At 34.9% G+C, this 23,007-nt stretch overlaps 3 protein-coding genes across 3 annotated transcripts; 1 reads left to right on the top strand and 2 right to left on the bottom strand.

Annotated features, from left to right (window-relative positions):
- Positions 1-954: 954 nt before the first annotated feature.
- Positions 955-2,567, top strand: LOC123311247 (probable E3 ubiquitin-protein ligase sinah). The gene is made up of 2 exons (XM_044895097.1): positions 955-1,108; positions 1,705-2,567. Exons 1-2 carry the CDS (start codon positions 1,094-1,096, stop codon positions 2,446-2,448), a joined length of 759 nt encoding a protein of 252 aa, XP_044751032.1. The 5' UTR covers positions 955-1,093; the 3' UTR covers positions 2,449-2,567.
- Positions 2,568-8,963: 6,396 nt separating this feature from the next.
- Positions 8,964-9,752, bottom strand: LOC123310797. The gene has a single exon (XM_044894456.1). The coding sequence runs from the start codon at positions 9,750-9,752 to the stop codon at positions 8,964-8,966; it is 789 nt and encodes a 262-aa protein (XP_044750391.1).
- Positions 9,753-12,688: 2,936 nt separating this feature from the next.
- LOC123310962 (glycerophosphocholine phosphodiesterase GPCPD1-like) lies at positions 12,689-22,732 on the bottom strand. Its single transcript, XM_044894687.1, has 4 exons — positions 21,026-22,732; positions 16,490-16,782; positions 15,257-15,431; positions 12,689-14,569 (listed from the first exon to the last, which is right to left on the bottom strand). The coding sequence occupies exons 1-4, from the start codon at positions 22,337-22,339 to the stop codon at positions 14,192-14,194; spliced, it is 2,160 nt and encodes a 719-aa protein (XP_044750622.1). The 5' UTR covers positions 22,340-22,732; the 3' UTR covers positions 12,689-14,191.
- Between the last annotated feature and the right edge of the window lie 275 nt (positions 22,733-23,007).

The raw sequence follows: 23,007 nt of genomic DNA, 5'->3' as shown, positions 1-23,007 counted from the left end.
TATGATTCTATATGGAGTACCAAAGAAATACTTTTCAAGAAAAAACTTAGAGTTGTTCTTTCGGAATGAGTTTCGATTCGAGTGGAAATAATGATAAACCTATAGAATGCAATATTATTTTGCATTTATATTGTAATCTGAACAAAGCGTGAAGATAAACCACGATGATTACATCCTTATTAAAAAAAAACAATGACTGAAAAAAAATTATGATTTGTCTCATCCCGCTCGAAGGACCAAATATTAGATAGATGCGGCAACGCCGCTACCATATCATATTGTATATCGTCATTGGACGGCCAAGTTCATAACGGCGCAGGACAATGCTAGAGCAAGACTGTGGGCACTTACCATAATTCAAGGTGCGAGATCCTGGCTTCGCAGGACCGAAACCAGAAGGACCAAGGATGCGACGGACGACGTACAGAAGCACAACTAACTATCCTGCACTGGGCATTAGCATGTGCGGCGTCTAATCGATGTGGCAGACAGCGTCGCACCTAAACACGTGAGTTTGTGTCACGCCGTCGCTGTGGTCAGAAATGCATGGAATTTTGGCAACGGGCACCTGGTGCACCACCTGTTGCCGTTTCCTCGACCGTGATTTTAATGGGGGGATTTGTTAATCAGGAAAAGCCTGTTAAAATATAGAAAAACATCATGAGAGTATGCTAGGAAAAGTCCTATTTCTCTCTAGATTTTCACTGGTTGAGGTTGAGGAGGTAAAATTATTTTTAGGGATCATATTTGAATTTTATAACCATTTTAGGGGCAATGTATTTATTTTGGTTCAATATTTCAAATGAAACGGAATCTAGCTCGATGGAAATATTGAAATTTCATAATGATATTGAACTTTTTCCTTTCCAAATCAAAATTGTAAGTTGGAAGAAAAAGAATGTATAGCCTGGGCTACCTACACATAATCTTATTTATTCATTCAAACTACAATATAATCAGCGCATGTTGAATTGTCATGCAAAAAGAAACGTCACATATGGGCTAAATCTTCAATTAAACAATCACTACATCATAACGTTTCAAATCAGTAATACAACAAATAATATTGACGTTTCAATCAAGTGTTGAAATAATGAGTCCGACAAGAGTAAGTAGCCTTTCAAAGTTTATATTTACATCATGTTCTTGTGTCTTATAAAACGTTTTTATTCAGATATTGGCATTAATGACTGAGGCTTTTGTTGCTAATCAACTACTAAAAAAAAATTGAGCATTATTTTCAGGTCTACGTATACTACATTAATTTTTAAATTCCCATACTGTTCTAAAGAAGGTAAACTAAAAATAGATCCAGATATATTTCTCATTATTATTCCTCAATCATTAAGTTTTTGTTTTACTTCAGCATCATTCAGTTCAAAAGAATAAGATAAACCTTAAAAAGGTATAGGTAAATCCAGTGACAGTGTCCAGATTGTACTGTTTGTGGCTCAGAAATAAAGTTCATTTCTTATCAATTATATCAATTGATGAAAAACTACTTTTTGTAATTGCTAAGATGAATTTTCCTGAATAGAAAGTCAATTTAAGATAATAGTCTCTGAATATTTCCAATTCATTGTTTGATGCTCATACGACATCATCTGTTACATTGTTTCAAATCATTACTTTTGGTAAATAGTGTTTATAAGTCTCTATGGTTGTCATTGATAGTTTCAAAATTGATTTCTCGAATTTTTCCAGGAAGTCGTAGAGACGTACGAACACATCCTAAGAAGAATGATGTGTGTTCATTGTGGCGACTACAGCAAACCTATATTCGTCCAATGCAAGGAGGGACATGTCATATGCTCGTTCTGTGTAGGCACAAAAATTTGCCGAATTTGTGGCGATTTAGTTGCGCCGTACAGAATTTACGTATTCGACAACATCCACAACTTGATGACCTTTCCGTGCCAATTCAGACGTAGGGGTTGTAACTTCAGAGGCAAATATCCACTTTTGCAGCATCACCTGACTGAATGTAGTCTTCGCGAATATTATTGTCCTTTAGTGAATTGCTATTGGAGAGGTGAGGCTGAAGATATCTTCCGGCATTTCAGGGATACTCATAACAATCAGAGGATGGTTAAGTTGAAAGCTGATAATGTTATTAAGATCATTGAAAATGAAGAGAGAAGGTTCATTATAAAAGATTTGGGTATTATTTTCGTTGTAGTGTTCGCATTCCCATATCATGCGCAGTTCGTTCAATGTTACGCGACAAATTTCGATAACTCATTCAACTGCATTGAAAATTTCGAGGTGGTTTTCCACATCAAACTGAAGGCCGGTAGGACTTTTGTAGGCAAGGTTCCGTGTAAGCAACGACTTCATACAACTCCTCATTGGCAGCATGTAGTTTTAAATTCGATGATTGATCAAAATGTAGATTTTATTATTGAATTCAAATTGAGAGAACAGTATGTTTTACCACCATTGGGGTAATTATTTTGGAAAATTGTACTAGTTTTAGTTCGTATTCTTACAAACATTATTTCAATGTGCCAGTCTTATATAAACTTCAATAAACGTTGTGAAGTTCTTTAAATAAATATTTATATATATGCGTGAGTCTTCAATTATATATTTTCGTTGCATTAAATATATGACACTATTATTAAATAAGTACAACCAACCGAATTAGAACTATCAACCTATCAATGAGTATATGCCCCACAACTCAGCAGTAAAGTAAAACATATTGAGAATGCATTTATTTTAGGACAAAATGAATGAACAGGAATGCCAGCTTGATTGACTTATTTGTACTCTCAATAATATTTAACAGATCTTTAACAGAAAACTGTTTTTGTTTGAAGCAGACTGACCTGTAAAGTCTGTACCTAAGTATATGGTTTGTAAATTCTACGTGGCTAATCGTAAATTCTCCGATGGTCACAAATGAGAGTTAATTCAAATTTGACGGAGAGTGGACGGTAGAACCCCTACCCGAAAGCATAATGGCAGCAATTAGATTATACGAAGGGACAATACTGCCTATTGTCTGTATATTTCTTCCGAATAGCACCTAAGAGAATCGAATATCTTGCACTAAATTTCAATTAAACTAATTGAGAAACATTAACCTCCACACTGAAGGACTTGAACAGTACCTAATGCAATCATTACTTGCATCATCATTGACTGAAATAGAGACCACCAAAATATTCCAAACATAAAATCAATAATGGCCCTTTCCTGTCTTCGGAAAACTCCTAGCCCTAGAATGAAATTGGTGAATAAAAATAAACGTATGCAGAATTGGAAGCCTCGGTATTTGTCTACTAGGTTAGGTAGATTGTTGAAAAAATTCACGAACATCTCCAAATTAGCAAACTAGGAGTGTTCATACTTTATCAGTGACAAGACAAAGTTGAGTTTGCTGAATCATCAAAGTGAATATGGAGGGTAGACTTCCTTACGATGAATGATAGCCATAATTTGAGAGTGGAATACTGACTGCACTTGATTCACGATTGTGAACAAATTAGGTATGTATTTCTAAAATATCTCACCTCATTTCGAATAATAAGTAGGTATCTGTAGTCATTTATCTAGTCAATATCTCAATTTCTGACTTTTCAATATTGCTATATATAGCTTTCATTCATTCATTCATTGCTGTATCCCGTTACCGGGAATAAATCTTCAAAAAGACATAAAAAAAAGAACAGGCTTATAATTTCTTAGGGCTAATTGCGACTGTGTGTCCTCCTGTGACTGAAGAGACCCAACCGTGACCTACAGATCCTTCCACACTCCGGGTATGGATAGTCACAAACCAGATCTGGCCGCCGCTGTATTCTTCTCGAGTCTCCATTATAACTGTGCACCAAAGACCTCCACTGTGACCTGTCTAACGCTAGTTGTTCCCAGTTAAGATTGGCATTAACTGCTTTTAGGGATTGATGTAGTGTATCCTCTAACCGCTTATACTGACCTCCTGGTTTCCGGGCTCCCTCTGTCAATTCGCCATACAGAGCTATTTTGGGGAGTCTTGTGTCTTGCATCCTCAGAATGTGGCCGCTCCATCTGAGTCGGGCCCTGGTTACTTGAGTCTCAATTGTTGTACAACACGTGCGTTGCAAGACTTCTGCATTCGAAACTTTGTGGAACCATCTGATGTGCATTATCTGTCTTAGATGACGTTGTTGCGTTTGTTCAAGCTGTTTAATATGTCGCCTGTAGGGCGTCCAGCTTTCGCTTCCGTAAAGAAGCGTTGGGAGGACGACTGCTTTGTAAACAGCTGTCTTGGTCTTCAGATTGAGGTCGTGATTTTGAAACACTCTGACCTTTAGCTTCCAGAATGCCCGTGATGCCGAATTGATACGGTTGTGTATTTCCGTGTCTAGGTTAGCCCTAGTATTTATGAAGCTTCCCAAGTATTTGAACTGCTCGACCTGTTCTGGGGTTTCACTCTCCAGGCTGATATGTGTTTGAAGGCTTTTTGGCGGACTTACTAGGATTTTGGTTTTGTCGATATTGAGTCTAAGGCCTGAAGCTTCATATATATGTTTAAAGGTGTCCAGCATTATCTGTAGATCCTCTGGGCTGCTAGCCATAAGTGCGCAGTCGTCTGCATATTGAAGTTCCGTGATAAACTTTGAACGGGTTTTTGCTCTGAGGCGCTTCAGGTTAAGGGCACTAACACGCAGCCTTGTTTTATTCCAGAGTTGGTTAAGAAATGGTCGGTTGTAGAGCCATTATGCTGTATTCTAGCGGTGTTGATGGTATGAAGGCTTTTTACACACTGTTAAGAATTTTTCGGGTACTCCAAGGCGTCCCATGATTTTCCATAGCGCTCTTCGATTCACCGAGTCGAAGGCTTTACTTAAATCGATGTAGGCTGTATAGATCCTTATATAGCAATATCTTTATGTTCAGAGTCTTTGTCACTGGTGTGACCATAAAGTTTGATCAATAGCCCACTAATAATTAATCATTTTATGAACCGATCGTGGATAACATACAATATATGCCATTACCAACCGAAATTCAGCACATGAACTTCGAATAATCCATACAGTTTTCCGTGATGACGCTGAAGAATATCCCCGAAAGCCCTCATCCAAGGCGTATAATGGAAAACCGGAAATATCCTCTGGAATATTCACTTGCGGTCTGAGCATCAGGCGAGAAAATAAGTGGAATGCAGGGAAAGTATAAAGCGCAGTTCACCATTCAATTACGCGCCTCTGTTAAAATTTAATTTGAGCCCCGAAATACGAAATGTAACTTTGTTTTCTGTTCGGAAAGCCGACGGGAGATGACTGGAGATATAACGCTACGGATTATTCGGAAACGGTTTAATATAATTTCCAGTACGCGGTTTCGCTCAATCCCTTCGGAGCCTGCACGTGCATGGTCTGGGGAATGCCAGTTGTCTGTAGGATAATTTCCCAGCCCAGCTGAACCATCGGAGCTCTGCAATAAGGAATATTAACACTAACGACTAACCTAACCCGAAAGATGCATCTTCGACAAGCTGCATTATTCCTAATAATGAAACTTGGTTGCTATTGGAACCTTCACGAAGAAGAATTAGATCCTACCTACCGCCAGAGCAGTCCCTATAAGTACTCCTGAAAGAACTCAAGTACTGTGGTGCTCCTATTTAGCGAGGTGCATATCTGGTTGGGTCTTGGGTGAGTACTTTACTGATATCGATTGAAATTTATTTTGGGAGGATTTTGCATCTCTTCACAAACCTTTTAGGGCTTTCACTCCCAATCTCTGAAACAAAATCAATTAAAAAAGAAATCAACGATTTGCTCCTGCGTAAATTCTTGCACTAATTTGTCAGGAGCAAATTAACTAGAAAAAATTGTTGCCTGACAATGAACTCAAAATAAATAACGTTGAAATTATAATTCTTCGTAACGTTTCGGAGTCTATATCTGACTCCTTCATCAGACGAAAAAATCTACTTTTGAAAATCTTCTGGAATTGTCGCTTTTTGTCTGACATTAATTGTCAACACACAGAAACAGAGACTGCACAGAAACGTTGATTCATTTAATTTTGAAATTACCGGATGACAGTTCCTTCTTTAATAAATTGATCCAAATATGATCTATTCCTACCGAACAATTTGCCAAATTATTATCCTGATCTAATAGAATACACGTAGACTCTTTAATTTTTCGTTTATAATGGTCTGGTTCTGTCATTAAAATTTTAGTGTTGTCCCAATCCATCATGTGGTCTCCCGTATTAGAACAAATGTGATCTGCGATTTGCGATCGATTAATTTCTCTATTTTTAATATTATTTTTATGTTCGCGTTTTCTTATTTCTAGAGGTCTGGACGTTTCACCTGTATAAGTTTTACCACAAATACAGGGTATGTTGTAAATACAATTTTTTGATTTTTGTTTTTCGTTCAAAGGTTTAGTTTTTGTTAATATAGATCTTAAATCATTTTGCGTTTTAAAAACAGTTCGTATGTTGAACTTCGAACCGATTCTTCTTATTTTTTCTGAAAGGCCATTAACATAAGGAATTACATTCAACAAATTTGGTTGTTCTTGACGGTTTGTTGGTTGTTCCTGATCATTATTACGATTTTGGTTAGTCATTTTTCTCTCTAAATTTAATATTGTTTTTTCAATAAAATTTTTTGGGTATTGATTATCCCTAAGAAAATGTTTAATGAAGTCAACTTCATTATTTCTAATTTCGGGTGTAGATGAAATTAAATTAGCTCTATCATAAAGTGTTTTAATGATACCTCTTTTGACACTTACTTGGTGATTGGAATAAAAATTTAAATATCTATTAGTATGTGTCTTTTTTCGGTATACGCTCGTTTCAAAATAATTCGGAAACTTTTTTATTGAAACATCTAGGAATGAAATTTTGTTATCCTGCTCTAATTCCATTGTAAATTTTATTGTAGGTTCTTTGTTGTTGATATGATCAAAAAAATTCTCTAGTTCATCTCTACCATGTTGCCAAATCACAAAAATATCGTCTACATATCGCCACCAAGTCTTTGGTATGTGTCTATATATTTTTGTTCGAAAGATTCCATGAATATGTTACTCATTACTGGTGATAAAGGAGAACCCATAGCCATACCAAACTTTTGTTTATAGAAAACATCATCTAATTGAAAATATGTGGAATTCAGGCAAACTTCTAATATCTCCATTATATCATCAATAGTCAATTTCGAATTTTCATAAATGGTTCTATCATTAATCAATTTTGTTCTCACTATTTCCTTATGTTAATGGCCTTTCAGAAAAAATAAGAAGAATCGGTTCGAAGTTCAACATACGAACTGTTTTTAAAACGCAAAATGATTTAAGATCTATATTAACAAAAACTAAACCTTTGAACGAAAAACAAAAATCAAAAAATTGTATTTACAACATACCCTGTATTTGTGGTAAAACTTATACAGGTGAAACGTCCAGACCTCTAGAAATAAGAAAACGCGAACATAAAAATAATATTAAAAATAGAGAAATTAATCGATCGCAAATCGCAGATCACATTTGTTCTAATACGGGAGACCACATGATGGATTGGGACAACACTAAAATTTTAATGACAGAACCAGACCATTATAAACGAAAAATTAAAGAGTCTACGTGTATTCTATTAGATCAGGATAATAATTTGGCAAATTGTTCGGTAGGAATAGATCATATTTGGATCAATTTATTAAAGAAGGAACTGTCATCCGGTAATTTCAAAATTAAATGAATCAACGTTTCTGTGCAGTCTCTGTTTCTGTGTGTTGACAATTAATGTCAGACAAAAAGCGACAATTCCAGAAGATTTTCAAAAGTAGATTTTTTCGTCTGATGAAGGAGTCAGATATAGACTCCGAAACGTTACGAAGAATTATAATTTCAACGTTATTTATTTTGAGTTCATTGTCAGGCAACAATTTTTTCTAGTTAATTTGCTCCTGACAAATTAGTGCAAGAATTTACGCAGGAGCAAATCGTTGATTTCTTTTTTAATTGATTTTGTTTCAGAGATTGGGAGTGAAAGCCCTAAAAGGTTTGTGAAGAGTACTTTACTGTCTGGGAATTCATATCTTCAGCTTGATGAGATCAAAAAAGGATTCTGAAGTTGCAATCACCAAAATTAACAGCCCAATTCCTAATAATGAAACTTGTTTGCTATTGGAACCTTCACGAAGAAGAATTAGATCCTACCTACCCCCAGAGCAGTCCCTATAAGTACTCCTGAAAGAACTCAAGTACTCTGGTGCTCCTACTTAGCGAGGTGCATATCTGGTTGGGTCTTGGGTGAGTACTTTACTGTCTGGGAATTCATATCTTCAGCTTGGTGAGATCAAAAAAGTATTCTCAAGTTGCAATCACCAAAATTAACAGCCCAATTCCCAATAATGAAACTTGTTTGCTATTGGAACCTTCACGAAGAAGAATTAGATCCTACCTACCCCCAGAGCAGTCCCTATAAGTACTCCTCAAAGAACTCAAGTACTGTGGTGCTCCTACTTAGCGAGGTGCATATCTGGTTGGGTCTTGGGTGAGTACTTTACTGTCTGGGAATTCATATCTTCAGCTTGGTGAGATCAAAAAAGTATTCTCAAGTTGCAATCACCAAAATTAACAGCCCAAGGGCTATAGATATTCTTGGTTTGCAGGCAGGACTAGGAAGCACAACTAAACTGAGAGTGCAGCATTTTTCTGGCTCAATTTGTTTGGAAGAATCGATGTCGATCGAATTTTGAATCTCCAGAAGACATGTATTCTCTTATATTCATTCTAAAGATAAAGATCTGTTGTTTAATATTTTTTTGTTGCCAAAATTCTTTACAGAATAGTTGAGTGGAATAATATATCTCTGTTTTATGCTTAATTTGGGGGGTCTTATAAAGTGGCAATATGATGGAACTCATTTAAAGTTTATTTCGATAATAAATAAAAATAAATAGATAAATAAATAGTACAGACTAATTATGGAGAAGACAGTTATTACGCCGGTTTATGGTAATCAGCGTAATAGCTGTAGGGTATCTGATTTTGGTAAACCCTATCGTGTTCATCCTCGTGCTCATCTTCATGGATCGTATGCACCTTAACAACAGGCTTCTCGTGTTCCTTCTGGAATATTTTCTTCAGAGCGACCGAACCAACGATGATCAGAGCTGCCTTACTCGCTATCAACGCTTTGGCTGCGATAACCGCCATGGTTTTCATGAAAATCGGTCCGGTCAAGCCGAAAATCCCAAGTAGAACCATGAAGGCGTACTTCGCGTATTTCACCTCGCTCATCATGCCTCCTTTTGAACCTCCGCCTCCAGAACCGCCGCCTCCTGAACCTCCAAAACCGCTCAAACCACCCAGTAAACTGCCACCACCTCCGCCTCCACCGCCGGTAGCTTTGTCTAATTCCTCATCGTTGTCTTTCTTCTTTTTAGATCTCCCTTCGTCTGTCAAGTCTAAGGAGACGGTGTGGGTGTCTAGGAAGTTGTACAGGGTGGTGGTGAATCTCGCTAAAGGGGATAGAGATCTGGAATCGCTGAGGTTGTTCAGAGGCTCCCCGTTTCTCTGCAGCTTGATGCCGTCAAAAAGGGTCACATTGGAGTTTATGTAGTTTTCTAATACGCTGGCGGCTTTGTCTGCGAAACAGGAAAATCTGGACGGAGATTCTGTGCATTTCTGGATGGCCCTCCGCACGATGATCTCCTCTGGATCCACATAGGAACTTAACACCACTGACCGAATGATTACAAAAAATATCACAAGAGATTTCAACCACATTTTTTCTAATGAACTAAGTATGTCTGTATTCTAAGGTGAGTATGACTGATATGTGGTGTTAAACCAAACGCTCAATATATATAGGAAGGCGAAGCGGCATTGCATGTTCACTAATTAATTTGTAAATTGCAATCTATTTGATCTCACTTACATTTATGATCCTATTTTCTTCAACATCCGTGAGATGCATCGGATTCACTGACCGATTTTACAGATGGAAAATTATGGTAGTTGCAGTAATGAGAAAAATCGTATGATGATCGAGTGTATAGGAACTGCTTTTAACTATAAGAAATCGAAAGAAAAAGTATCTACATCCGGTTCAATCGATTTCAAGTATAAAGAACAATCTCATGAACCAGTAGAATATCGTTTGTATTTTAATTAGTATCAAATTTGAAAAGGTGGTAACACCGAATCACTAATTTCAAATTCATCGAATATCATTCTTTCCTTATTCCAAATCAAAATTGAAGATAACTACGAATTTGACACCTACATTATAGAGACAAAGCAACGATCAAAGTTGCTCCTTCGAGGCAAAACAAAATTCGGCATTCCATTAGGTATACTCAAAACTACTAATGATGTGTCTCAATAAATTACAAATTTCAGGGGGGTTGAATTTTTTTAGAATATAATGGAGAAGTTGGTCACAGGTCTCGACTCAAAATTATCCAAACTGATTCGAGAGATATGGTAAACATGTGTCAATTTTTCCCCATTTTATTGAATGTATTCCTTAATGTGCTTCAGTTCTTTCACTCGAAAAGTTGCTCGGGGAATTATATTTGAGCTTAGTTCACTCCAAAAAGCTCCCAAAACAGAATTGCCCAGATTTTGTCGTTCTCATTGTACTGTTCCAGTATGTGAACAGAAACAGGTGTTTCAAATTTCAATACGATAGTTTTAGGCCTTTGGGGGTACCTTACCTATATTACCTGAATAATTGTAGGTCCGCATAGATCGCAAACGCTTAGTTGCGAAGCTACAAGGTGCTGAAAGTTTAATTTTTTAGTTTTTCCTTCATAGCTGCTGCAAGTACTGCATCTTACGCTCAGTTTTGAAACATACATAGTGAGCTAGGAATCTACATAATCCGATTCTATATGTGTCAAAAATACCGATCTTCGCTGCACTTGATATATCATTTCTTGAAAGAGAAAATTATCTATTCAGAGCAGTACAGCACGCAAAATCATCAAGCGAATAGAAGAGTTGATGAGAAAACTCCAGATTCATAATGAATGTAATGTAATCAATGAATGATTTCTTCTCTACAAACATATAACTAGCAAGTCTGAACGTGACTAATTATAGGTATTTTTAAATATTGTTCGTATAGTTTTCACAAAAAAAAAATTTTTTCGAATGGGCAATGTATCATATATTTAAGCTGAACAATATTTTTCCATACTTTCATGTTTGAGTAGAATGTATATGTTCTGAACACTCAAAATCTAATGAAAAGCTCACTGTGTGTAGAATAACGAAAACATTATATTCGTGATTCTGGGAGAAACAAAAAATTTTAGGTTTTTTCATCCCTATCACATTCAAACTTTAACCCTGGAATACACAAAACCCTTTTATTTTCAATAGGATATGGCACCTTAATCTCCAGAATTGTATATTTGAGAAATATTTCTTTCCTATTTATCTCTAAAAGTTTGCCTCAATACATCAAAAACTGCTGTCTGATTGTACCCCAGAATCAGAAATCGAAATAAATACCTTCATCACAAAAAAACTAAAGTTAAAATTTAATTTTTTATTCGAACTAAAATCCGTTCTCGATATTAATCAATGCTTGGCTTCTTCACCTTTTTAGGTTTTTTAATACTATGATACGGATCTTGTTACTTAGTAATGTATGGGTTCTTGAAAAACCACCCCCTAATGTGGGAAATAAATTACATGCTGTTTTTGACCCCTATGCAACACTGCAATGATACTGCTTGAATAAAAAAATTACCACTTCAGTAAATTATGGTATAATTTCAAACAATAGCCACAAGGAGTTGCGTATAGTCTTTATTAGATTGAAAATAAAGTAGGACTTGACTTCCTTCTGTCATTTTTATAATAACCTATATTAAATTTTCAGAACTACCAATACACTAACCAACAAATGAATCGAAAATGTTACCCTAATTTCATTCAAAGAAAGGGGAAAATATACCCAGTAATCTGTTAAAATATTTATTGATATGCCATTAATTCACAGCCAAAGTTGCAATACATTTTGTACTTTCAACCAATAAAAATATCACAGTTGTATCTCCATTTGAGCACCATCCATCTCACGCCTCCTGCAGGTTTTTTCCTGTATTCGGCTGAAAACATAACTCAATATGCTTTAACTTGATGCAAGAAAAACATACTTCAATAATTGAACCTTCTTACTTAAACTATATAATAGATACCATTTTGTTCAAATTTGACCACAAAATCTTTCGCTACTACATTCCATAAGAATAAGACAGGAGCTCATGAATTCGGAAAATTGTGCACTCATTGGACTTTAACACACGAGTTACAGACACTCTTACCTGGGTGGGAACACGAAAACTGGTGGAAACACCCGTTAATTTAATCAACTGAACACGAAATTCAAATTAAGTATCTGGTATAAGTAATACTGCTGTTGACCAGTTTTTGTAGGTTATAAGTGTTATAACACTGCACAGTCAATTGAATTGTCAAAACCGTTCCTTGGTAACTTTGGTTACTGTGGGGGCAGGTAAAGCGTTTCTTAGTAACGGTATGTCAAAACGATTTTGACAAATCCAACTGAAATGTGTGATCATGTAGAAATTCCCCTACCTGTATTCGGAAACTCCTTCCACACACTTCAACCTGTTCCTCAAGAACAAACAATTTAGAACCAAATTATAGAATTTCTCTTCATTCTGAAGGCTCATTAAAAATAAAAATAATTCCCAGTTCTTATATATTTAGGTAGGATAGAAATATATTTTGTGTACAATTTAAGGTGAAGCAAAGCTAATTTCAATATCCAATAAATGAGTTTTCACCAATATTTCATTTGTGAAGCTGCTTCACACGTTTTCCCCATAGTAAATTGCTCAACTGACTTCGACTTTTTCCAAACATTATCTATATGAATGTAGTAGCCTTTTGAAACATCTGCTACTCTAAACAGGAATATAAGAAACTGACAATATGTATGTAATTCCTCATCAACTATAAGGCTCTTGAATATAATCTAATTATTTAACAATATTTCAACACTGACGAAAATCATGAAACATCACAAAATAATACATCGAGTGTGAACCTTCCGAAGAATAATAATTTCTACTTAAGTTTTCAAGCTTTCAATCAGTTTTAAATAAAATAATATTTGACAATGTTTGAGATTGAAAAACTTGAGATTGTTAAAATAATTAAAAATAATTATCATTTATCAACATAAGAATAATGTAATAAAAAAAGAAATATATAAATTTATAAATATCACTATAATATTCCCAATACATTTTGGTATCCCCATAAAATATAAATCACAAACTATGTAATATTATTCACTGAAGTTATAAAACTGCTCAGGGTTCAAATAAATGAAGTATTTTGAACAACAAGTTTCGAATTCAACTCCATAATTTGATGAATCATATTACGTGAATAATACCAAGAAAAAGTTCAGCCAAAGCATCACCTAGTATTTATTTTTTTATCAGTTTTTTTTTAATTTCTAAAGAAAATATTAAAATATCAATGCACACAATATAAGATCTAGAACAATACATTGCATATTGCTTGTTATTGCTAATTCAACAAGTATTTTCACAGACAATCAAATTGCTGCCTGGTGTAGGATTATTTTCTGATAATTCTCTTAAATCTTGGTGTGGTAATAAATATTACCTACAAATTGTTTAAGCAGATACCAACATCCCTTAGGTCTTTTAGAATTTTTTATGGATCAATGTTCTGAATATATTATTTATTCATTAATCACGTTATACAGAAAGCATATTGTGTGCATATTACGATTTTTCTCTTCATTGTCTCTCCGATTTCATAACCACATTAAAAAATACTGAAATAATTTTACTAAAACACTTCACATAAATCTGCAATAGATTATTCAGAAGTTAACAAAAATATCAATAAAAGCAATGAATTCAACATTACTTGGATAAAATAAAATAATATTCCGTAGAAAAGAAGCCGATAATCCAAGAGATACAAACACAGTGACAATCTGGAAAAATGGAGATATTTTAAACCTTTCAATATAGCTCATTTGCTATAAAAATCATCGTTATTTTTCAATAAAATTCACCTCATCACCGACCTCCATTTTACCAGAACTCAAAGCATTCAAATCAGTTGAAGTTGGAATAATGAAAATATTTTATTCTATCAGATATTGTACAAGACAAGAGGGCGTATCACCTTCAGAGAGAAACCTATAGGGTTTCTGATTTATCGTAATCAGACATACGGCTTTCCAAACTTTCCAAAGATGTCGCTGTTGATAACTTATCACCCATATTCTGCCTGATCTTATCGATGTCAATGGAACCGTCATTAAGGACAGCTGTTGGAGGAGGAGGAGATAGTGGTTTTTCATAGTTGAGGGCAGCAACTTTGAGTAGGGCTTTGTGAGATTCCCTCGCCTCTGCGAGGAAAATGCTCTCTTTGATCTCCTTGCTATTGTACTGATACATCTTATCATAGATCACTCCATGCAAGCCCAATTCTTTGAGGAATTTTATCGTTTCAGGGTTAGAGTTATCATCCCCCCAACAGAATATGATAAGATCCCTAGTGGTGGCATATCGTATCTGAAAAAAGTACTGTACCTAAGAAAAAGTTATAATAAAGCACAGGCATAAGTTTCACTACATCTCATTTTTGGATAGATACTTTGAACCTTCTTAGTACAATATATAAATTCCTCATTTCCAACAGCAGATAGTCAATGAAAATCTATATATCTATCTAATCTCGATATGATTAATCTTAATATAATTAAGATGAAACAACTCAATCATAATTGTGTTTTTCTAGTACCAAGAATTTAACTTTTATCCATTTATTCAAATTCGTTTATCTGAATAAGTCTGAGTGCGCTTTTTTTAGTGTTCAATTCCAAAGGTCCTTTATTAAATGGCGAATCAAAACGACCCTTGACCCAATTATAATCGAATGGACAACGCAAGCGGAAATACAATTCTCCTAAATGAGCTTCAAAATATTATCCTGCAACATCAAATTATATGAATGCCTGAATAATCATCTAACTCCCTACTGATTAATAAATTCGAATAAACAAATAATATCCGCCTGCTCGTTCTGATAATAATTGATAGGATTATTTCGCAGCAAAGAAACTATTGGAAGTGAGATGAGAAAGAGCGTTTGTTTCCAAAGAAAAATGTTTTGAAAAAAGGACCAATCAACTCACGAAAAAAATACAATTTTTTTAATCTTTCTATGGGTAAACTAATTAATTGAAGATTATTACTTACCAGAGATGGGTCTCTGAGTAAGTCCTCTGTGTGCACATTGATTCCCAAAATTTCAATCATGGTGGCAAACTGTGAGGCGGATCTAATGGACCAACATCTTGGGTCATAATATTTGGGATACATCACAGTTTCTCCTTGAGTCAGGAACATCACAGGATATTTATTTTGCTTCATTCTGGAACAGTAAGAAGGATCATTATAGTCCTATGACGTGTATATAATTTGAGGAAAAAAAATCGTTTATTTTTGAGACTTTGAGTATATTCATTAAGCAGAAAATAAAATGAATGTAGAGTCGTTAAGTTATGAATAATCATACTTTACTATTCAATGAAACATAGTTATCGATAGCAATTGTTAAAAACGTGACTAACTTCATCCAATCAAGAGAAGTTTTAGAAATATTTATGTAACTGTTATTGCCTATTCAATTCAAACATTTCGATATTCCCGGTAAACCATTATGTTCGAAATGTAAAATTCATTACATCCATTTGTTGCACGAAATGTTTTATGAATACCGATAGCATTGTATTTTTTGGATAATTAAAAACTATTGTGACGGCAAAATAAGTGTGGTTATTTGAAATTTGCTTTCTTTCCAGCCTCATTATGTATTTTCATCAAATAACCATTCCTCACTATTTCAGACCTCAACAGTTAATATTGAGAAAGTTATGTATTTGAGACATTGAGTCGTAGGAGTTTGGTTTTAATTCTCTAGGAAAATAAATTTCATCTATCTACCTTTAATCTATACAATCCTACTTATTCTCATATACTCAGTGAGATTATCAACCAGATTATAATCCTACTGTAAATACCGATTCATTGTTCATATACAAGAATTATTTCTTTACATAGAACCATTGTGCAATATTTATCCTTTTGGTTAAGTTCTCAATTTCATCAAATTGTTTTGTAAACTTACATTGGATGATGCGAGCAACGTTTTTATAATTTGGATCCCTCTTTTTGATGGAGGAAATCAATGTATTCATATGCAATTTCAAGATAATTCACGAAACGGAAAAGACACCGATTTTTTTGTCGTTGCGATTCATTCTTCAACCAAAAACGACCAACAAATATAAACGCATTTTTTCGAGGTGTTTTTTCCTCCCAATATTGGAATAAATTCAAAATTGCCGCGCTCAGACGAATGAGTTTCGTCAGACACCTTAAGCAATCTCATTGGTCCACAGAAAAAAATGCCTCTTCTGTAGGGCTCACCTTATCATCGCGCAAACGTCTGCGTTGAAGCACGAGAAGACGATCCTCCTGTTACCGCCATGTCTCAGGACCACTTCCAGAATTGTATCCAGGTAAACGTTGAGATCGGTGGGATGATAGAGCTCGTAGGATTCGTCGTATAACTGCATGGTCCACTTTATTTCTATGTTGAAACCCACGTGGGGATTGAGCACCTCCAGAGCCTGCTGTAAGGTGGGGAAAGGCTGGTGCTCCTCTTGGTCGTCATCGAAGAATCTGGGATTTTTCGATTTTCCCTCCGTCAAGTGGTAAACCTGCAAATGAAGGGCATTCGAATGGGTAGAACTTCTTACTCATCGGACATATGTCCAAGGACACCTCGTGCAATCAGTAAATAATCTCTCATTTAAATTGAGAAGGTTTATCACTTCCAAAATCTTCGAAATTTTTTTTAAATCCTGATTAGTGTGATTAGTTCAAATTTATAACCTAAGAAGGCATTCATGCAGGTGTTGAACTAGCTCAGGCTGCGTGATTGTAAAATGACGTTTTGAACTTTTGAGGGCTCGAAAATAACACTACGACAACATATCAGTCTTTTCAGAGGTCCGGACCTGCCTAAGAACCTTGAGAAACGTGACCTTGAACTTGGATTTTTCGGAAGGTTTTCCTTTACCAATTTACCCATGACGAAAAATGAACTCGCGGCATATTTCTCATCTACGAATGTCAGCCAAGGTTATTTTTACATACGGTATAAATCCGGATCGACCAGTGGGAAACAAGGCGATGCAGGTTAGGTTAGCGAGCGCATTCTCTAACAAGGTCGGGTCCTCGTTTCAAAGCGATCGATTTTGAGTTTGCCATGTTGACGAAATGCCGCATTTTGATTGTTCTATATTTTGAAGGTATTTTTCAAACAAGCTATAGAGGAGGAAATCGAGAAAAGGGGTTTTGTTTTCTTTTTTCGTTATGTTATACCTTTCAGAGAGGTGTACCAAGATGAAAAATAGATCTGACTTTGAAGTGGATCGGAAGATCCGTAGATTCAATACCCTGGGGCTTCAACCAAGAGGATTTTCTTGCGCATTCGCCAATTTGTAACGGTGGTCCAATTAGGTCCAATTAGGCACATGAACAACTGAATTCATTTTACTATTTACTAATATTTGAAGCGTTTTTATCGCTCAACCCAATTAACCATCATTTTAAGAGATATATCGTGAAAAAATGGTTATGTTAATCAATAAAAAATTATAATGATCTGTTGAATATCTGCTGCTATAGTTAGGTACCCTCTAAAATCCAACGCCCAATTTCATTTTTCTATAATATAGAAAAATGAATTCGAATCATATCTAGAATATGTAGCTGTAGATGTGTAGCAACAGCTATAATCAATAGTCACAAGAGTGTATTTCAATATTATCGCACTCAAACAATTATAACTTTCGTTATCAGGAATATAACTTCTAGATATTCGATTTCATTTTGGAATTTTTCCGTGTTTTTTTTCACATATAGCAATGAAACGAGAGTAACCAATAGAAAATTGCAAAGCAAATTTTAGAAATATTCCAACCTGAACGTTCAAAATCGAAATAGAAATGTATGGAAACTGTCAAATCTGAATTCTTCTAATCCAGAGATGTTTTTTTACCTCAATTACATTGAGAATAAGTCTCCTAGAAAAAGCTTGAACGCAGGTTATTTATGGCTTTGTTGGATTTTCCGAAGAATATTTTTTTTTCATGTTCCATTCCAATGGAACTGCTGAAAACTGACTGGGATAACTCAAATACAAACTCTAAAAACGATTGAATAGTTGTTATTATGTACAATCAGTTTCTCAAGACAGACAAACATGTAAATCGACACGCGCGAGATATTTTATGCTGATTTACTATAAATTACCTCTGATGCAATAAAATACTGGCGATATGAAGCTGGTTAACATAGCTCATATGAATTTTCTAAATATTCTGAAATGTTTACATTTCATAATTTCGGAATCTCAACCTCTCGCAGAAAAGCGATACCATCCGATAAAATGGTATTTAAATAATTATTTTACATGTCCTTCGATTTTGATCGTTTAGGAGATTATGCATATTCGTAATTTTCTTTCATACTCTCCGATTCTTTTGATTCGAAAGTGTCGCGCTGCTGTTATATCCTTCCAAGTTTCCAATTTCAAAGGTTTGTCGATGGAAAGCAAAAATAAAACACGTGGATATTTCGATAGAGAAGATGAAAATAAAAAAATTGTTTTATTTTCAACTACCATTTTGAAATGGTAGTTGACCCACTAAAGCTGAAGCACAACTCATTATTTCTAATAATATATAATTAAATATATATTATCTCCAATCATATTCCATTCTACTATAATATGACAACGGCTCTTATGAAATGTGCGTTGATTCAGTTCAATGAAAATGTTGTATTGTAACCTTGACATAAACTCAATGAGGAAAGATAAATTCGAGATTGCTCTTCCCCTTCTTGAAACAACACGTTAGAAATTATCAATAATTTATGATCTAATAATATTTCTTTCAACTAACATTGTTGCTCTACCTTTTTCGAGCACAATGAGCAGTCGAATTTTTACTGTGCGATATTCTGTACACATCGATATAGGTATGTATTTGTGAAGAATTTGAAGAAAATGATAATTAACATCGATAAATATCGGAATTCAGACATCGGTTGATCCCGTACCTGATGAGCGATTTATCGGACTCGTCGATATCAATAAATTTCTTATCAAAAGTATGCTTAGAGAAATGAGCATCAACGAACTACACAAATTTTCATGAAATGAAATTTATCCCAAATGGATAACACATTTTCCCTAGCTTTTGGTGAAAATAACAAAAATGTACTAGGCACAGGACAAGAAAATTCAAGTTTAGCGTTTTAGATTCTCTAAGCTGTCTAGTAAGTGAATCTGCTAGTATTTTTCCTCAGAAAGCTTTTATATATTAAAAATCACGTTACAGTTTGATACCACCAACATTTTCACAAATCACGGGGAATAAAGGAAGGTCTCTATAGATGGGCGTCGCCAGGGGTGCACTAGAGGCTCGAATCTCTAAAAATTAGTCATAAACCACGAAAATCCCAAGGCATAGCTAGGGATATTTTCGTTTTGCCGACCCTAGCCCAACGGCTGGCGACGACCTTGTCTTTACACGATAGATGATCATCGGGATTGATCAGCGCAATTTAAAGGCAATTTTAAAATCGAATGACGTAATACACTGTAATTCCCCACGCATAAAAGGGAAACCAGTACCGCAAAGTATAAGACGCAACTAATATTTCCTGTAATTTCGAACCTAGTTCCGTCAGAAATTAAATAGGGTCAGTTTATTTGAACAGCGAGTTGATCGTTTGGGAATACTAACTCGTCTGTCGAAAGATCTTGACCCTTGCAAAATCTTGAATCTTCTTTGTTTCCTTTTTCCTACGGAAAAACTTCGGGTTTTCCTATTGGACATGAACCAATGCAATGAAAACAACATAGAAAAAGCTTTGAACTTTTCATGTATTTTGATTATCGTATTGTAAAAAATTATTATTGTACAATATCAGGACTTTTTCATCCGACAAAAATAAATTATTCTGTAGATTTAATTCCTCATAATTTGTATAGCTGGAGAAAGTTGATATTTCGGAAATTTAAGTGAGTAGAGAAAGTAATTAAGGTGACACACTTAACCAATAATTTGTACAGAACTCTCTATTTCAATGAAAACCCTTTGAACCAAACAATGAAAAAGGTGAACTCAACTGTTTCGCAAATAAACATTCTGCAGATTAACCTTTCATAGACAAATAAAATTATCAGCAGATTATACCTATAGAATAAATTAATAAGGACAATCAAACAATGACTATTATCCTTTTCAAAACAGATTAGATCAAAGGTAGATGTTATCTTGAAAATAGATCAGGAGTCAATCATTTTCAAATGAAGCAATTTTGTTTCAATTGATTTGAATGACAAAAAAGAGAAATGACAGGAATTCAAAAGCTATTTCCCATTTGTCCAAATCCATTACCAGGGCGGTCACCAATCCAGGTAATGAAATTGGCTAATGCTTCTTATACCCCACAAAAAAAATAATTTCCTCAATATGAACTTTGGAGAGTATACAGCCGATCAAACTGAAAGGAAAACTTTTATTTTCAAAAGTATGCTAAGAAAATCAAAATTCATCACCATATTAAACTATGAAATTCCAATGAAATCGAATCAAAACCCTCAAAGAGAGAATTCAATATATCAGAGAATGCCCTCTCATTCCTATTTTTGTAGTAACTATTTATATACTTTGGCAGACAATAATAAGAATAAATGCCAACAGATTATCACTCACACTGCATCTCAAAAAATTCTGAAGAAACAGATCAAAAACTTATAACAAAATGATGAAGAACAAGATGAGAAATAGCAAATAACCCTTAAAATATTTGAATATTGTGAGTGATATTAAATAAGCAAATTTGCTTTATCCAATGTCAACTTTATTGAATCCTTCAACTCACCTTCAACATCCTAAGTTGATCAAAAGTGAGTTCCTTCACTGGCAACTCAAGCATATCTGATTCACCCATGGTATTTTTCTTTTTCATTGCGATACAAACATGGAAATCGTGATAAATAATAGGAATCATATCTTTACTCAGCTGGACATCAAATTCTACATAATCTGCACCATAGTGAATTGCATTTTTCATGCTGGCTATGGTGTTCTCCCTAACTTCAGCACAATTTTGCGTTTTGAAGCTTGAACCAGATCCCCTATGTCCTACATCAAGTCCGGCTCTCCTTCTATTCCAATGTCTTTGGTATGTTCTACTCATATCACAAGGAAACGGCAATGGTTTAACCACGAGGTAATGTACACGAATTTGACCAAGAGGCCTTTGTTTAGTACTTGTAACAGGAAGAACTGCTGATCCTTCACTCTGTTGCAAAGTACTTGGTAACAAATAGCTAAACCCAGCATGATATGGGGGTTCTCCTTCAGAACTCTGGGAACTGTAGATATAGAGATCAATCAAAAATGCTATATTGTTAGGAAAAAGCACAGAGGACTGAAATACAAGCATTTCATCTTCATGATATTCTTTTCCAAACTGCTCTTGCGCATGAAAACTAGGATCTTCATCATTCAAACTTGCTACTTCTGTATAGGAATGCTTTGGGCCATTCTCAGCATCTAGAGTATCTGTACTTCTTGAATCATCAAATCCTAAAGAATTGTTACTTGCATTATTTTGGTGACGTTGTAGGGTTACTGGAGTCACTTTAATAAAAATTTTTCTTTTCAAATATTTAGGTCTCCAAAGAGTTAAAGGATTATTGCATAACTTCAGCTGTATAACAGTTTCTTTATTAAGCCAGCCTCTATCTATCTTTTCCTGGGAATGAACCATACCATAGCTCAAAGGTACATCATCTTTAGTTGGGCTTATTCCATCGCTATCTATGACTCTAGCGTGAATAGCTGTTTCCCAGTGTCTCACAATAACTTGAAGACCAGGTTCAATAACTATACATACACAAAACCTGTATTCTATTCTTTTATGATCAGGTATATCTAAGCACACTGACCATATTTCTGATTCTTCCTTTTCAAGAGGAACACATTTATTGGGCTGCCAATTACCTAATTCATCTGAACTTCCAGTTACGCATACTGATTCTTCAGGATTCAAATGTGGAACACATACTCGGAATAACCATTTTTTATAAATCAATTTGGAAGAAACTTTGATACTCTCACTAGGGCTTTCATCCTTGTTATATCTTGTTTGGGCATTTTCTGGGTCTTCCAAAAAAAACCAACGCTGCATTTTCTGAATGTTGATATGGAGAAACCCTTCAATCAATATCACAGATTTTTCTTTTAGCTGACAGTGACAACGCGAGAGATAGAGGCAGTTACAAGAGAAATCGTTATTTCTTCAATCGATACAATAGGGTAGTCATAAAAAATCATGGTCACCTGAGTGTTGATTGGAACATACACATTCTGCAGTATTCTTAATCTTTCAATAATATCAGAGTCCACAAAACTTGCACTCAATCTTCTCTTTTGTAAAAATTCAACGATTCGAAGTTTCAATTTATCGCCACAGTAGAAAACAGATATAAATACAAAACACTATAAAATCAAAATATGAGCGATTTTACTTTCTACTCAGCAATCCAATCCACACAACACACAACAGAACCTAATTCTTTATGACAGAACATAGAAAATGCGATTGCTATGTCAAATGGGTTAGTCATAGAATATGATCATTTTCTGCTTTTTCTTTCAATTGTGCTTAGCCGATCAATCAATCACAGAATATCAAAAATAGTTCTTCTGTAGTGTAGATCAATAGATTTATAATACACCGTGTTTATACCACTGAATAAATGATTAAAGCAGAAGAATTCACGCTTTTCATGATTAGAGAGCTGAGCAGAGATATCTTCCATATCCCTGGAGCTGAGGCCGGAGGCCGATGGCTAC

This window comes from Coccinella septempunctata, chromosome 4, assembly GCF_907165205.1.
Source record: "Coccinella septempunctata chromosome 4, icCocSept1.1, whole genome shotgun sequence".
Lineage (NCBI taxonomy): Eukaryota > Metazoa > Arthropoda > Insecta > Coleoptera > Coccinellidae > Coccinella > Coccinella septempunctata.
The sequence above is the reverse complement of the archived record's forward strand: the minus strand, read 5'-3'. Positions and strand labels throughout refer to the sequence as shown.

Excerpts from the sequence above, each read along its gene's own strand:
- LOC123310797 (XM_044894456.1), bottom strand. The coding sequence starts at position 9,752 with ATGTGGTTGAAATCTCTTGTGATATTTTTTGTAATCATTCGGTCAGTG.
- LOC123310962 (XM_044894687.1), bottom strand. The coding sequence starts at position 22,339 with ATGCAGCGTTGGTTTTTTTTGGAAGACCCAGAAAATGCCCAAACAAGA. Across the intron at positions 15,432-16,489 it reads GACGTTTGCGCGATGATAAG|AATGAAGCAAAATAAATATC; the intron begins GTGAGCCCTACA and ends TTACTGTTCCAG. Across the intron at positions 14,570-15,256 it reads TACTCAGAGACCCATCTCTG|ATACGATATGCCACCACTAG; the intron begins GTAAGTAATAAT and ends TACTTTTTTCAG.